We start from the raw sequence: 15,333 nt of genomic DNA on the forward strand, positions 1-15,333 counted from the left end.
ATGTAAATATTTCTATAAAAACCATTATCTCACACCTTCCATTGCATTTTCCTATCACCTTCTTTATTGCAAAAAGTCCAGTGTTGGGGAGGTCTGCTGCATCAGACTGCTAAATCTACTCTAACTGTGCAACCTGCATTTCATAGTATGTGACCAAAGCCCACTCTAAAATACCACAGCCTGAAGCAGCCTCAGAACGTGGCAAAATGTCCTTTCTTCTGTTATGTGTATGTCTTCTCAATAACCTTGTGGCCCCTCCACTGTATGCATTACCTAAAGTGTTCTAACTCAAATAAACATTTCAACATGATTAACTAGGTGCAACATTGCAATCCAAATCTTCCTGAAATTAGCAGGAGTTAGGCGCGCTTAATGGGGATACGGCATTTTGCTGTAAAACACCCCTTACAGTTTCCATGAATTTTTATGCTAGCCTCTCTCCGTCGCTGAAAATGTGGAATGATTCCATAGAACACAAAGAGTTATTCCAAATGTATAATTCATCAGAATACCGTTGGGTTGCTAACATTTGGCCAAACAGTACTTGGAAGAGGCTTATGGCTTGGCATGGTCTTAATGTTATGAGAAGATGGCAGAGAGCCAGTTACATTAGGTGTTTACCACCCTGGAATTTCCCACATGCCATTTAAACAAATTTACAATCCCTTTCTCCACCCCACTCCACCCCACCCCCCACACAACACAACTATCTAAGTAACAGCAATAACAATGATAATATTACTATGAATAACATTCTGCTATTATTTGATATTGAAACGTTCATAACAACGCTAATTGACAGAACTGCCATGCAGTGAAAAACCTTGACTCTGTTCCTGAAGGTTGAAGGTTCAAGACTCAGTGGGTTCCATAACAGATGGCCACCCCAGTCTAGACAGCTGTAAAGGACGAAATTGATCCATCGCTTCAAGTTAAGAAGTGACAATCAGGCATGCTATTGCTTATTTCTCTTCCCTTGTGAACAACAGACCACAGCAACTGGTGTCCAGGTTAATGAACTGGAAAATGGCTCCAGATAGACTTTGGCCACAAATAGGTGAAGCTATTGATCTGGTCAGCTTGCATCTTGATCTTCATTAAAATGTAATTTGCCAGCTAATTTGGATTTGTGATGTGGCACATTCCCAACTTGATGCAACCCAATTTCAGTCTGTTATGCTCCACTGCTGCAGATATACAAATGAGACAATGTTTTCCCAGCTTCTTTCTGCCAGTGATCATTACCCAAGGGCAGGTATGCTTCCAAGGGGCTGAGATAGCGTCTTTTAAAATCTAAACAGAAAGACAGCTTAAAGCTTTCTGATATCGGAGCAAGATGGAATTAAAAATTGGGAGCATTCTGCTGGAACAGCCTAAGCATGTTCTCTAGATGATTACAGGAACTTTCAGAACATATGTCCAAATAAGGATCAAGCTTAAATGTGAGGTGCAACATCCATGATGGAAACTCAATAAATATTTTTAGTTTACCAAAAGCAGCAGCAACAGTACCCTGATTTGGAAGAAGGGTATTCCTTCTTGGGCAGGATACAAAGAGTCTTTTATGCCAGGTTTCATATCTCCTACCACTTCCTTCCTTTTATTTTATTAGTTTTTATTTCACTTATGTTGCAGGTGAACATGCTGCAGAGTGCAGTGTTGGGCTGGGCAATATCTGGTTTTCCACATTGTGATATATCACCAGCTAAACATCGCAATATACTGATATATCATGATGTCTGAAATAAGGATGGAGCTATGTAGAGGCACTGACTGGCTTCACGGTTTTTCCCGCATCATGTTTTTTACAGAGTATGTACTCACACATCATGATTTGCAATGTATTGTCAGGTTAAAAATTATGAAACCAATATCACAATATGGACTTCAAGACGGTTTTGCACGATATATCGATATATCACCTGGCCCTAGTGAAGTGCCAGTGCAATTCTATTCACCTCCCATCTTAATTTGCCCAAATCTACTCTATACATTTATGTAAATTTGCATCATGGGCCTTTACCACAAGTCCTGTTTATTGCTTTGCAATGTCTCTGATAAGCCCATGCCCCATTCCCTTGACTTACATCAACCCCTGAAGCTGCCCTTACCTACAGAGGGGGGACATTGCAAGCTTAGAGTGCCATCCTAGACTAACGTTACCGGATTTTTTCCAATGAATCCGGGGACACTTTTCAAAATCAATGGATTTTGTATGGGGACTGATTTGTAAATCCAGGGACTGTCCCCGGGAAACGGGGATGTCTGGTAACCTAATCGTAGACATATCTGCTCAGAAGTGGGAGTTTTAATCCAGCAACATCTGGAGGGTCACAGATTCTTGCCCTGTCCAAGGTTTTCCCTTCCATGGCTGAGGCTCCACACCATCAATTTAAATACACCCAAAATAAACTGTGATGAGCAGTACAGTGGTATATCTGGTTACAAACTTAATTCATTCCGCAGGTCCGTTCTTAACCTGAAACTGTTCTTAACTAGAGGCGTGCTTTCGCTAATGGGGCCTCTTGCTGCCGCTGTGCCGCCGGCACACGATTTCCATTCTCATCCTAGGGCAAAGTTCTCAACTATTCCGGGTTAGCAGAGTTTGTAACCTGAAGCATTTGTAACCTGATGCGTTTGTAACTTGAGGTACCACTGTACTCACAAAGCTGATAATGCCTTGAAGCAGAGAGGCAGTGGCAAACAGGGCTGCTCTGTGACTAGATGAAAACATTGGCTTGACCTGCTCCTATGCCTGATCAACAGAAATGAGCAGAGGAAGTTGATGGCACTGATGCTGTGACAGGGACTGACAAACCACTGAAGTGGCAAATTATGTCCTATAACAGTAAGGAAAGTCAATACTGAATGGTCCAAAAATATGAAAACATCCAAAGCATTGTTTTGGCTATTCATGGGTGCTATTGCTTTCCATTGATATTCTCAAGGCCCTCACCCAAAGTTGGAGACTCTCAGACTGGAATGTCGTAAAGTGCAAAGGGTCTGCTGCTGTAGCATCATGCTGGTGGTCCGTTCGTAATAGAGCAAGGATTTTGTTGTAGTTCTTTGTTATGTGTAAACTTGGTTTCCCCCCACTATGCAACATCTAGAGGTGGGAAACTGAACACCTTGGGCACTGTTCTCCCACTTTTTTTCACACAGCTCTCCCAAAGGGGAATGAAAGGCATTCCTTGTGAGTTTTGTCCGAAAAATCCTGTAGCAAAAAAGTGAGTCAGAAACCCACAGGGAGTTCTCTCATGCATGCCTCACTGATATAAATGGGAAATGAGATTACCCTTCCTCCTCCCCAAGACACACACACACACACACACACACACACACACACACACAAACACACACACACACAGAGAGAGAGAGAGAGAGAGAGAGAGAGAGAATGAGAATTTTCTCTGTTTAACGTTAATTATTCCAACTTGCTACCGGATCAAATTCAAATCAACAGACTAATATCCATGAAAACAGCCCTTCCCCTATATTAGTCAGAGAGACACAAAGAAGGCTGATCTATTACTGACACATTGAGTTAATGAGGTTTTAAAAGAGAAAATGAAAGCTATATATAAAAATAAAAGCTATATATAAAAATGTCATCTGCCACTGCCATCTCCTGGGAGTCTAGACCTAGAAAAATCTTTTGAAGTTGTTCTGAAATTCTTGAGTTTTCCAAGGGACGTTTCTTTTGATTATGTGTTCTGCTTGACATGAGTGATATATTGAGCACTGCAACTTGTGCCTGGGTAATGCTGGTTTACAAAGACAGCTGGAAACAAAATGGAACAGTCAGCCAAGCTGTCCTTTAAACTGATGACAGAGAAGAAAGACACAGTTTGATCCTCAATATATCTAAAGGGTAACAAGGAACAGAGGCAGTATTTGCTTTATTGTTGTATACTCCTAGAACAAAAGCAGCGGGGTCTGTTTAGGCATAATGGTTTCTGTCCAATAAACTGTACACTTTCCCTTTAGTATCTCCCCAATCACTTTGCTCGTGCATCAGACTTAAGAGACTCCCAGTGCTTGTTAAACCACGGTTTCCTATTATAATCAAATCAGGAAACAGTGGTTTAATCTCTACTTACTAACTGCAATGAACCCAGAATCAGCTATCCTTAGTCCTAACAAGCAATTGAAGGGAGAGGGAGAGGGGTGATGGGGGAAGATGACATGTGGATACAATGCTCAGTCTTGGTCAGCAGTTGTTATGTCTGACACAACATACAGTTAATTTATGGAATTCACTGCCACAAGATATGGTGATAACTAGTATCTCAGGTGGTTTTAATAGGGAATTAGACAAATCCATGGAGGATGGGCCTACAAATGGCTATATGCAATGATAACTATACAGAGCCTCTAGGTTCAGTATGCTGCTAAATAACACAGAATCATAGAACTGTAGAGTTGAAGGGGCCCCGAGGGTCATCTAGTCCAACCCCCTGCAATATGGAATTTTCTTTATGAATGCTAACTAAGTTAAAGCTATGTAGGCTCAGGGTGGCTTCTTACTTTTAGCATGCTCCTTTCTGTGGAAAGGCAGCATACAAATAAAATTATGATATATCATTATACCTGACTGATTTGAAGCAGTGGTTATCAATTTTTATTTTGTGGATATTATAGGAATCTTTAGTCCATAGCACAAATGCGCTTTTCAATTACAATGCTCTCCCCTGAGACCATGCCATCTGTCACTGAGCTAAATACTTCTCCCCATTAAATACTGCCATCATGGCTTTCCATAAATGCCATCTATTCAATTTTATTTTCACCCCAGTAACCTTGATTAATTCTGGTTAACTCCAATCGCTCTGTTGAGGGTAGACTATATGCTTCTAGCTCTCCAGGCCAAATAATAAAGATTAGAAATATGATGATATGCTGTGTAGCCTTGGAATGCAAAGGAAACAGACAAGCATATTTTGTTGCATATAAAAAGTCCCATCACTTATCAACCAGTCTGATAAAACGAGGGAGCTTAGTTGATCATTTGTGGTGAGTAATGCTTCCCATATTATTATTATCATGAGGAAGACATATTATCTCATTTCTGCACGCAAACACCACAGGCTTAAGAAAAACAAAGGGGGAAGTTGCCAGCTTGTATTCAACTTTGACCATCTTTCGTGACACAATCCCGATTCCTGCACAAAAAGCAAATGGGAACCTTCCCCTCATTTTCCCTGTAAAGTTTATAGGATGGATGGATCAAGAACAGTGGCTAGAGATGTTGCAAGGTGGGCATGCAAAGGCGGGGACAGCACCACTGGGCAGGGTTGGAAGTTAAGAGTAGCTATGCAAGGGCACAGAAACAGAACATGGAGCTCCTTGCCTCCTCAAGAAGCTCATTTGTTGTTCCCTTGCTGTGTAGTCAGAGACCTACCGTATTTTTTGCTGCATAAGATGCACCAGACCATAAGTCGCACCTAGTTTTTGGAGAAGGAAAACAAGAAAAAAAATATTCTGAATCCCAGAAGCCAGAACAGCAAGAGCGATCACTGCACAGCATAAGCAGCGATCCCTCTTGCTGTTCTGGCTTCTGGGATAGCTGCGCAGCCTGCATTCGCTCCATAAGACACACACACATTTCCCCTTACTTTTTAGGAAGGAAAAAGTGAGTCTTATAGAGCAAAAAATACGGTACATAAGAGTGCCAGGAAGAACAGACCTGGGAATTTTTGCTAGAAAAAGGACCCTAAACATCCTTTACTATTTTTAGCCTTCAGCGTTGCATTTAGCTTGGTTTGAGTCATCTGCTTTACTCTACTCAGTTCTTCCTTGCTCCCAGCTATGTATGATGTGGATCACCTTGTGTGCTTCTAAATGTCTGCTTTTGTAGCAGTATCATCTAGATTACATTATACAAGTGATGAGGGCAGAAGAAATGTTCGTATTTGGGCTTTCTGTGTGCCAGATTAAGTACTATAAATCTGGTCACATTCCTATGACAATAAAAATGATCAAATATGCAGTCATCTTTAAACTCATTTTTCCTGTATGAATTTGGCACCATAATATAAGGAAGCTACTGTGGTGGTAGATGTCAAAAATGGTGCCTTAACCTGTGATTCTTGCATTGCAGGATATTGGACTAGATGATCCTTTGGGTCCCTTTCAATGCTACAACTGTATGATGAGCATTCCCTGACCTCTTGGCATTCCCTCTACCCATGGCCTGGCAGCTTTAGTCACACTGAAGTTTACATAAGCAATGATGTTAACTACAGTTAATAATAACTAAGTTTCTCTCTTAACCAACAGCCTCAAACTTGGGACTCAGCTATACAGCTGCAAATAAAACGTTTTAAGTACAATATACAATGTAACACTAGATAGTGAGCCTTACGGAAAATTTATTTATTTTTAAAAACGCTTTTTAAAAAAGCATTTTCAGAACATTTTCAGCATATATGTAGATTCCACCTTGGGCATCACTTCCTGGTAAAAAGGACTAGTGATTTAAGTACAGTGAGGAAGCAATATTTAACTGTGGTTCAACCTGGATAAGAGAAGGAGGAGGGTGCCATCCCATGTCCAGTTCCTGATCTCTTAACCACTACAGAGAGATTACAGCATTACGTCTGATAAAAATGAAAACAAGTGATGAAGCCCAAACTGGGAATATTAAGAAGTATCATAATAGATAAGACATAAAAGGGATTAGATTGAGCATAGTAAGAGCAGGGTCTGCATTCAATGAATACAGGGGTTGTTTTGAATTTAGGGTGGGGAACCATCTCTCTTTCAAAGAAAGGTGAATAAAAGGAAACTCAGTATCTGGGAAGAAAGCAGAAAGTACTTCCAAACTATCACTATTTTTGAGTAGGATTCAATCAAATACTGGCATATTCAGTTTGTGCAATTATAACCAGTTAGTAGACCTTCTACAACAAACCTGCTTTCCCCAAAGATCAGAACTTTTCCAATATCGATAGCAACAGGGGGGAAAACACTGGAAAATGTGGGATAACGCTTGCTTTGATGCAACGTCATCTAACCTCCCCAGAAACAAATCAGAATGAATGGCCATTAAGTAACTGGCATCATCACTATGCAAACCAATCAGGATGGACACTCAATAAGCAAATGGTCTGGAAGCAGCCAAAAGCAAGGCAGGATCAGCAATTGGAGGCTTTGTGGTCAATTCTGGCCAAATACGAAACAACAGCTGTCTCCCACCATTGCCAGCCCAGAGGCAAAAGATGGAGAACAACCAATGCCAGTAGTAATAGGACTTACTGGCAGACTACTTATGACAATAGAAGGAAAGGCCACACCCACCACACTCCATTGTCTCCTTAGACTGACTCTCCCAGGAAACTAGAAACAGCAGGAGTAGAAAGGGAGGCTAAGAAGATAATTGAGATATAAGAGTATCTTGCTGGCAAACAGGAAAAGCTTTGCGAAACATATTAAACGTGCTAGTTCATTCATATATAATGATTCATTTTGTAATTAAGTAAGTAAGCTGATAAAGCAGATGAACAAATACAAAAGTGTATTCTTACCATCCACAGCTAATGAGACAACATTTTGGGTATCTTCAATTCCATAGATGACATCGCAGCGGTAAACCCCAGCATCGCTTGCCTGCAATTTCTCCATAGTCAATGATGCATCACCAATGTCTTCCCAGTTGCTCGGAACAGACACCCTGTCTTTGTAGCCTCGCTCTAGCTTGACTTTCCCATTCTGGGCCACCAAAACAGTGGTTTCTCTTAAATCTTTTCCGCCTTTATCCTGTTCGATCTTTGACCACTTAATCCGGAAAAGTTCATTTGAACTGTGGTAGTTAGGCAAAGTAGGCAAGGTCGAAAAGAAGCAAGGGAGGATGACTTTTCCAGAGAGCGAACCCTTCACCGGTGGGCTTTTTTCTGGTAAAGAAAATAGCATATAAGTGAGCCGCCAAAAGCTGATCTACACAAAATCAACAGAGACTTAAAATTCAAGCAACAATAGCCCCCTTCTATTACTACAGCTGAAAGTGTGCCACAATTGGTTGATTCAAACAGCTGTCTGACATGTCACATTGGACCAAAGTTTAAAACTTTGGTTATCATTTATGGTTCATCTGAAGGAAACAAACCATGGCCCCAGGTTTGGGCACAGCCATAGGAAGAGAAGTGGAGGAGCATATTGTTTTAATGGCTTTTAAATTGTATTTTTGTGCTTTATTGTCCTGTAAATTGCTTCAGGACTCCTTTGAGGCATGTGACATGATATATACATTTAATAAAATTAACATCTGGAAGACTGAAAGTTGCCTATCCCTCTTCTGAGTGAGGCCCTGTATGACAAATAGAGCCTCATAAAACCCAGCCACTGAAAAATAACATTGCGTTTAAAATATGGAATCTCAGTTATGGGGGGGGGGTCCCCTTTACAGGAAGGAGTCACCTCAGGATAGCATTTCTATGTAAAATAAACAGCAACCCATATACATTGGTGGCATTGTCACCTGTTATCTTCTCATCATCCCTTTTGTCTTAAGACATTAATTTAAATCCTTGGAGCAGGGCAGTCACTCAAACCCCTTGACACATTAAAAGAATGAGTACACAGCACATAGCCCAAGTTCTGCCAACCAGGAACTGGGTGTCTGTGGGAATGGCCCTACATGTACAAGAAGCTCCTTCATGAGGGGGGTTCCTGACCACAGCCATCCTATCCAAAATACAGCATGAAGAGTGGCCAATGGGTACATTGATGGTGGCGATGAGAACCAGCCTGCACAGCCCAACAGCTCCCGCACAACTCTTAGGCCATGTGAAAGGGTCTGTGAGAATTCCCTCATATTTGCAGCATAAGAGATCACAGTTAACAGCAATGGCCAAACCTAATTTCATTGAGCTTGATACAGGCTGATAATTATTATTATTATTATTATTATTATTATTATTATTATTATTATTTATACCCCACCCATCTGGCTGAGTTTCCCCAGCTTCCAATCGAGTGTTAAAAACAATACAGCATTAAATATTATGCAGCCCCTCTTTCCCACGGGGAAGAGCCAGGACTGATACAGATTGAAATCAGGGTCCCTTCCTCACTCTCTTCCAGCAAAAGGCCTTGTCTGTTTTGAAAAATTGGGAGATTAATTTGTACAGGCAGCAAGCATTTTAGGCGCATCCAAATGGCGTGCTATCACCGACAAATGGATCTTTTGGGGTCCAGAAAAGGATGGGGGCAGAAAAGGGAAGAACAGAGTGGGGCACACTTATGCGAACTCTGCCGATATCACGCAGGGGCTGGGGACAGAACCGCCATGCGAAATGGTTGTCACCTGCATGAATTGTTTCTTCAGGTCCCTTTATTAAAGCTTCATGTGTGTCAGGCTCCCTAGCTTGTCTTTCTAGCAACACAGGGCAATATCAGATGTATGTATATAAATCATACCCAAGAGCCCTGACAATTTTCATTTCATCACCATTCTTTGTCCCGTGGATCAACAGTCTGTGGCTCAGCGCAATTTTTAGATCAGAGGTCTACCTCATGTGCTCAACTACATCCTGGGCCCAGTAAATATTTTCAGCAGCACTAATTTCTCCCTTCCACTGCTGTGCCCTGTTGGTTTCTCCAACCTGTGCACAGGAAATGCTTATAGGAACTATGGATCACTAGGGGTTGTAGTTCTTGAGAGGGCATGACACAAAGGATGGCATACTTTCCTTTGTGTTTCAAACTACAGTGGTACCTCAGGTTAAGTACTTAATTCGTTCCGATGGTCCATTCTTAACCTGAAACAGTTCTTAATCTGAAGCACCACTTTAGCTAATGGGGCCTCCTGCTGCCGCTGCGCCACTGGAACATGATTTCTGTTCTCATCCTGAAGCAAAGTTCTTAACCTGAGGTATTATTTCTGGGTTAGCAGAGTCTGTAACCTGAAGCGTATGTAACCCGAGGTACCACTGTACAAATCCCCTCTCTCTGACTCCACATTTACTCAGTAATTGAATGCAGACATCAAGCCAGCTGAAAGAGGAATATTTTGCTACAGATATTATACACCGTGATGGCGGGGAGAGAAAGAGCATGCTGTTGGAGTTAAAACACACAACTCCAAAGACCCTTTCATCATGATTTTTCTCTATGCGTCAGTGGGGGTTCTTTCATTCTCTGGACAGCCTAGGCCAGTGGCTCGCTTTTCAGAATACAGTGGTACCTCGGGTTAAGAACTTAATTTGTTCTGGAAGTCTGTTCATAACCTGAATCTGTTATGGGGCCACCACGCCGCCACGGCACAATTTCTGTTGTCATCCTGAAGCAAAGTTCTTAACCAGAGGTACTATTTCTGGGTTAGCGGAGTCTGTAACCTGAAGCATCTGTAACCTGGTATGCAGAGGTACCACTGTATTACTTGTTCTACTTTAACACTGTTTCCAGAAAATTTCACAAGATCTGGCTATCATGTATGAATACATGGAAAAAAGTTTGTATAAACATCTTCAATGCACCATCTACTAGTTAACTTGTTTTCCCCCCTCACAGAAATGGGCATGTAGCCCAGGCCTGGCCTCCCCTGGAGCTCTTTGGCCTGGTTAAAGCCAAATGTACCCACCCATCCCTTTGCTTGGGCCCAGCTGATACTGCACAGATTTAAGTTTGTTACAGAATAAACTTGTTGTGCACTCCAGTAATGTTAGACTGCAGCTCCCATCATCTCTGATCACTGGCCATGTTGGCTGTGGCTTGTTTGAGTTGTGATCCAAAAGATCTGGAAATTTGGTTCATGTACCAGGCTCTCATCCTGACCTTTTGCCAGGTCGAGGTTGGTTTTTATTCTAAAAAACATGGTCTGTTTTCTAGTGTATATAAGCAACCACTCTGGTTAGAACTATTGTATTGTTCTAACTTTGCACACTGCGTTGCTAAGGTTTGCTCAATGTTTATTGAGACTCAGCAAAGTAAAATTTTAAAAGAAAGTAATTCTAAGCAAGTGTCGGTTTATTTTTAACATTTATCTAGAGGAAACAGCCACATTCCCATTATTTCCAGAAAAAAACACTCCAGGCAACAAATCATTGCCTTTTAATTATTGCCTTTCCAATCTAGGGGCTTAACATATCACTGAAATAAAACATCCCACAGCATTTTATGGGAGAAGGGCCCAAAGAGGAAGTGAAAGCACGTGGATAGTCCCTGCTTGATTAAAGGACTTTTACAATGGTTTTATACATCTCCAGCTGCAAACACTTTACGGCAAAATGTTTCCATACAACAAAAGAATATCCTTAAGGGTAATACTGGCTACTGTTCATCTAACCTGCCTGCAGCATGTCTGGAGACGAAACTTTACATTTGCTAACACTGAATGCCAACCCTTAATCCCTCATTAAGTTATTCAATGCGACTTGACAGCCCTGGATACAAAAGCGAACTTCATCCTTCCTTCCTTAAAAGCCCATTCAAAATGAATTAATGTATTAATTCAAAACAATTGGGAAACATAATATCTGTGAACTAGTGCTGGCCACCAACGGTGCAAAGCAAGAAATGAGCACTTCCGACACCTGTAAGTTATTTAGCTGTTTAGGAAACAGCATTTACTTGCATGTAGTAATAGCCAGGGATGTTTTATAAATGTTCATTTTATGTGTACGCTGAGAAATACAGAGTAGGTTGAGAAGATATTGCATACTAAGATACACAAACGAGAATAAAGAAAACAAAGCACACGGGGCTAAGAGCCATGATGGGAATCACAAGCTTTTGGGAATCCCAATTGGGGAGAGTATTGTTGCATTCATTTTCCATATTCAACTGGTTGGCCTCTGTGAGAACAAGGTGCTGGAATCAGTGGCATAGCGTGGGCTGTTGCCCCAGGTGCAAATTTGTTAGAGGCACAAAACTTCTACACCCAGTGCTGCCTCAATACAGTGGTGTGTTTCCCTTGCTGGGCTTCGTTGAAAACGGATTCTCCACGCGAACCAGGAAATGACCTTTCCAGACAACGGAACAACTCTTCTTTTCTTATCTCTGCGGCTGCAACCTTCTGAGTGACATGGAAGCCACTAGCCATTGAATGTGCATGTGTACTTCCAATGCTTTATTTATTTTTAGGGAAAAGGGAGCTGGTATTCACCATGAAGTTGTTACAGTACGTGCCACACTTTTAATATTTTTTGGGGGGGTGTCGGTACTGCATACTCTTGAGTACCCCAGAACAAAGCACTGCATGCACCCATCTTCAAATATCTGAAGGGCTGTCACATGGTAGATGGAGCAGACTTATTTTCTCCTGCTCTGTACGGTAGGACTTGAACCAATGGCTTCAAGTGACAAGAAAGGAGATTCCCACTAAACGTCAGGGAGAACTTGCTGACAGCAAGACCTATTTGACAGAGGAACAAACTCCCTAGGGAGGTGTTGGAGTCTCCTTCATTGGAGGTTTTTAAGCAGAGGTTGGGTGGCCATCGGTCATGGACTTTTTATTTGTAATTCCTGCATTGCAGGGGGTTAGACCAGATGAGCCTCGGGGGTCCCCCTCTCAACGCTACAATTCTATGGCTCTATGAAAACACAACTATAACAAATTCAATAACCATCAGTTGCTCTTTCATGATACACAGAATCAGTTATGTGAAGCAACAAGCTCATAGTACCCAATAGTAGAGCCATCCACAATGCATGATGAACAAGCCTTCTGTTCAATACAGAACAAAAAAATGACAATGTAGCCATATATATATTCAACTATTCCATAATAGGCAGCCCAAGGTAGCTTTCCCTGGGAGTTCTTTCTGGTCTAGCTTTCAGATTAATCAAACCTGTAACTGGGAAGAATTGGGGAAGGGGGGATAATGGAGTTGTGATTTTTTTTGCTCCTGTAGCAGTCCACGCTCCCAATTCAGGAATGATTTATTGCCCTTTCTGCTGAAGTATCCATTTTAATTGGCAGAGACTTCCAGAGATAGGATGTTTCAAAGCAAAATAAATTTGCCTAAACCATATGTTCAGCTTGGCACTGCCACCTCTCCTGAGAAATGGGGTGCCGGAAATAATGATGCATATTTATATTTCGTGCAAATATTTGTTAAGGTCACTTATACACATTTAAAGTAAGTCTAGAGATGAATAAGAAAACCTTAACCAAATAGCATGAAATTGGCCAAATTAGTTTTCACCAGGACATCAGAAATCCTGCTTAACCTTTCAGAGGAAGAAAGAAAGGAATGGAAATACTAAGTGATAGTTCACATGTCCAAAAATGGGTAAAGGCTTTGCAAGGACATGTGCTCACTCTCACAAAACACAGCAGTGTCAAAAGATATGTAATAATGCAATGTTCACTAGGGAGGTCATTTATGCATCGCCACCAAATGAGGACACAGATTTGCATAATAGTTTCATGTACATATTTAGATGTCCTGCACAGATGCAAATTTAGATATAATTACCATAATTAAAATAGAAATATAATACATCTCACCATAGTGAGGAAGACTAACCAGGTGACCTGCATGCCTACTCATTCTGCTGGTCAGATGCTAACGGCTGATGGGCAACTCCAAAGTGCCTGCTCTTTCTTTTGAATGTTTTTAAATCTTTAAACCCGACAGACTGGGCAATGCTTCAAATTGGGGGCTGCCTCTGGCCAGCCCGGTGTACAGTGGTACCTCGCATTAAGAACTTAATTCGTTCCGGAGGTCCGTTCTTAACCTGAAACTGTTCTTAACCTGAGGTACCACTTTAGCTAATGGGGCCTCCCGCTGCCACCGCGCCGATGCCACACAATTTCTGTTCTCATCCTGAAGCAAAGTTCTTAGCCCAAGGTACTTTTTCTGGGTTAGTGGAGTCTGTAACCTGAAGCGTCTGTAACCTGAAGCATCTGTAACCTGAGATACCACTGTATAGATATTTTCACTCAGATGTAAGTCTGCATCTTGCCAGGCAATGAATGTCTATCTGAGCAAGATCAGGGCGACATCAAAAAGATTTCTAGGGGGGGGGGCTTTCCCTAGGAGGGCGAGCAGAGTCAAGGAGAGGCGACCAAAGTCCTCAGAGTCAAGAATCTAAATCACAACACATGAGGAAGTGAGGACTGCTGTTTCAGCAGAGGCTGAGACATAACAGCTACTTTCTGAAAGCTAGATAAGTGCAAGCAGGCCACAGCTTCACAGTTCTGCAGCATTTATCATCATGCTGGAAGCACTACTGAGCCAAGTGGGAGAACATTTAAAAAAAAAATGTGCTAGAGGCTCAGGAAGAAAGACCCTCCAGACAGCTGCTGGGAGGTAAGCTTGGAAAGCTGGCCAACAACTGCCGAGACCCCAGCTCAGAGCATGCCTGCAGGGAAACCTAAGAGAATTGTTCTCTCAGGTAGTAAATCAATGGTTTTATGCTGCTGAAAATCACTGCCCTGGAGACAGAGGCTGGGAACCTCCAAAAACTTGTCCCTGTAAAAGTGTCTTAGGAGAACAGTTCTTTGCAAGTAGACCTAATTCACTGGTGTCTGGACCACTTGAAGACACTGAGGAGCAGCTCCTCTAAGAGGAAAAGTTACAATGTTATGGGCTACTTAGATTAGAGGTAAGGACAGCAGGACATGGCAGAGGTGTATAAAACAAACCTCTCAGAATAGTGAAATGTAGGGTTATTCAAATAAGATGATTGACATAAGGAGCCAGGGCGGCTTCTGTCAATCAGTGATGTATCAGAAAAATCGGGGCTATTGGCGGGTGTGGGGTTGTGAATAGAAGAAACAAGGGGCCCCCCTAAGGCAGAAGCTGATGGGCAGAGTGGTAGTAGCAGCAACACACTCTTCCCCCGCCCTGCACCCCAGATGTTCCTCCTGAGCCCCCCAACATGGCTAGGCTCAGGCTGCATAAGTATTATATCATAAATAAATGCAGCAACAACAAAAAAGGAAGAGAGCAAAGCAGAAACTCCTAGAGGAGAGAAGAAAATCATAAGACACGGTGTAAAGGTAAAGGTAAAGGTACCCCTGCCCGTACGGGCCAGTCTTGACAGACTCTGGGGTTGTGCGCCCATCTCACTCAAGAGGCCAGGGGCCAGCGCTGTCCAGAGACACTTCCGGGTCATGTGGCCAGTGTGACATCGCTGCTCTGGCGAGCCAGAGCCGCACACGGAAACGCCGTTTACCTTCCCGCTGGTAAGCGGTCCCTATTTATCTACTTGCACCCGGAGGTGCTTTCGAACTGCTAGGTTGGCAGGCGCTGGGACCGAGCAGCGGGAGCGCACCCCGCCGCAGGGATTTGAACCGCCGACCTTTCGATCGGCAAGTCCTAGGCACTGAGGCTTTAACCCACAGCGCCACCTGTGTCCCTCGCAAGACACGGTGTACCTTATAGC

The 15,333-nt window shown here is 42.4% G+C and overlaps 1 protein-coding gene across 5 annotated transcripts in view; it reads right to left on the reverse strand.

The window, feature by feature from the left end:
• Window positions 1-15,333, reverse strand: part of VCAN (versican) — a 124,730-nt gene that overhangs the window by 84,691 nt on the left and 24,706 nt on the right. For all 5 annotated transcript variants that reach the window (XM_083703072.1, XM_083703071.1, XM_083703069.1 and 2 more), the window contains exon 3: window positions 7,527-7,892. In XM_083703072.1, the coding sequence (XP_083559198.1) occupies window positions 7,527-7,892 (366 nt within the window). The remainder of the gene's footprint in view (window positions 1-7,526; window positions 7,893-15,333) is intronic.

The sequence above is a fragment of the Podarcis gaigeae genome, assembly GCF_964106915.1.
Source record: "Podarcis gaigeae genome assembly, chromosome: 11".
Lineage (NCBI taxonomy): Eukaryota > Metazoa > Chordata > Lepidosauria > Squamata > Lacertidae > Podarcis > Podarcis gaigeae.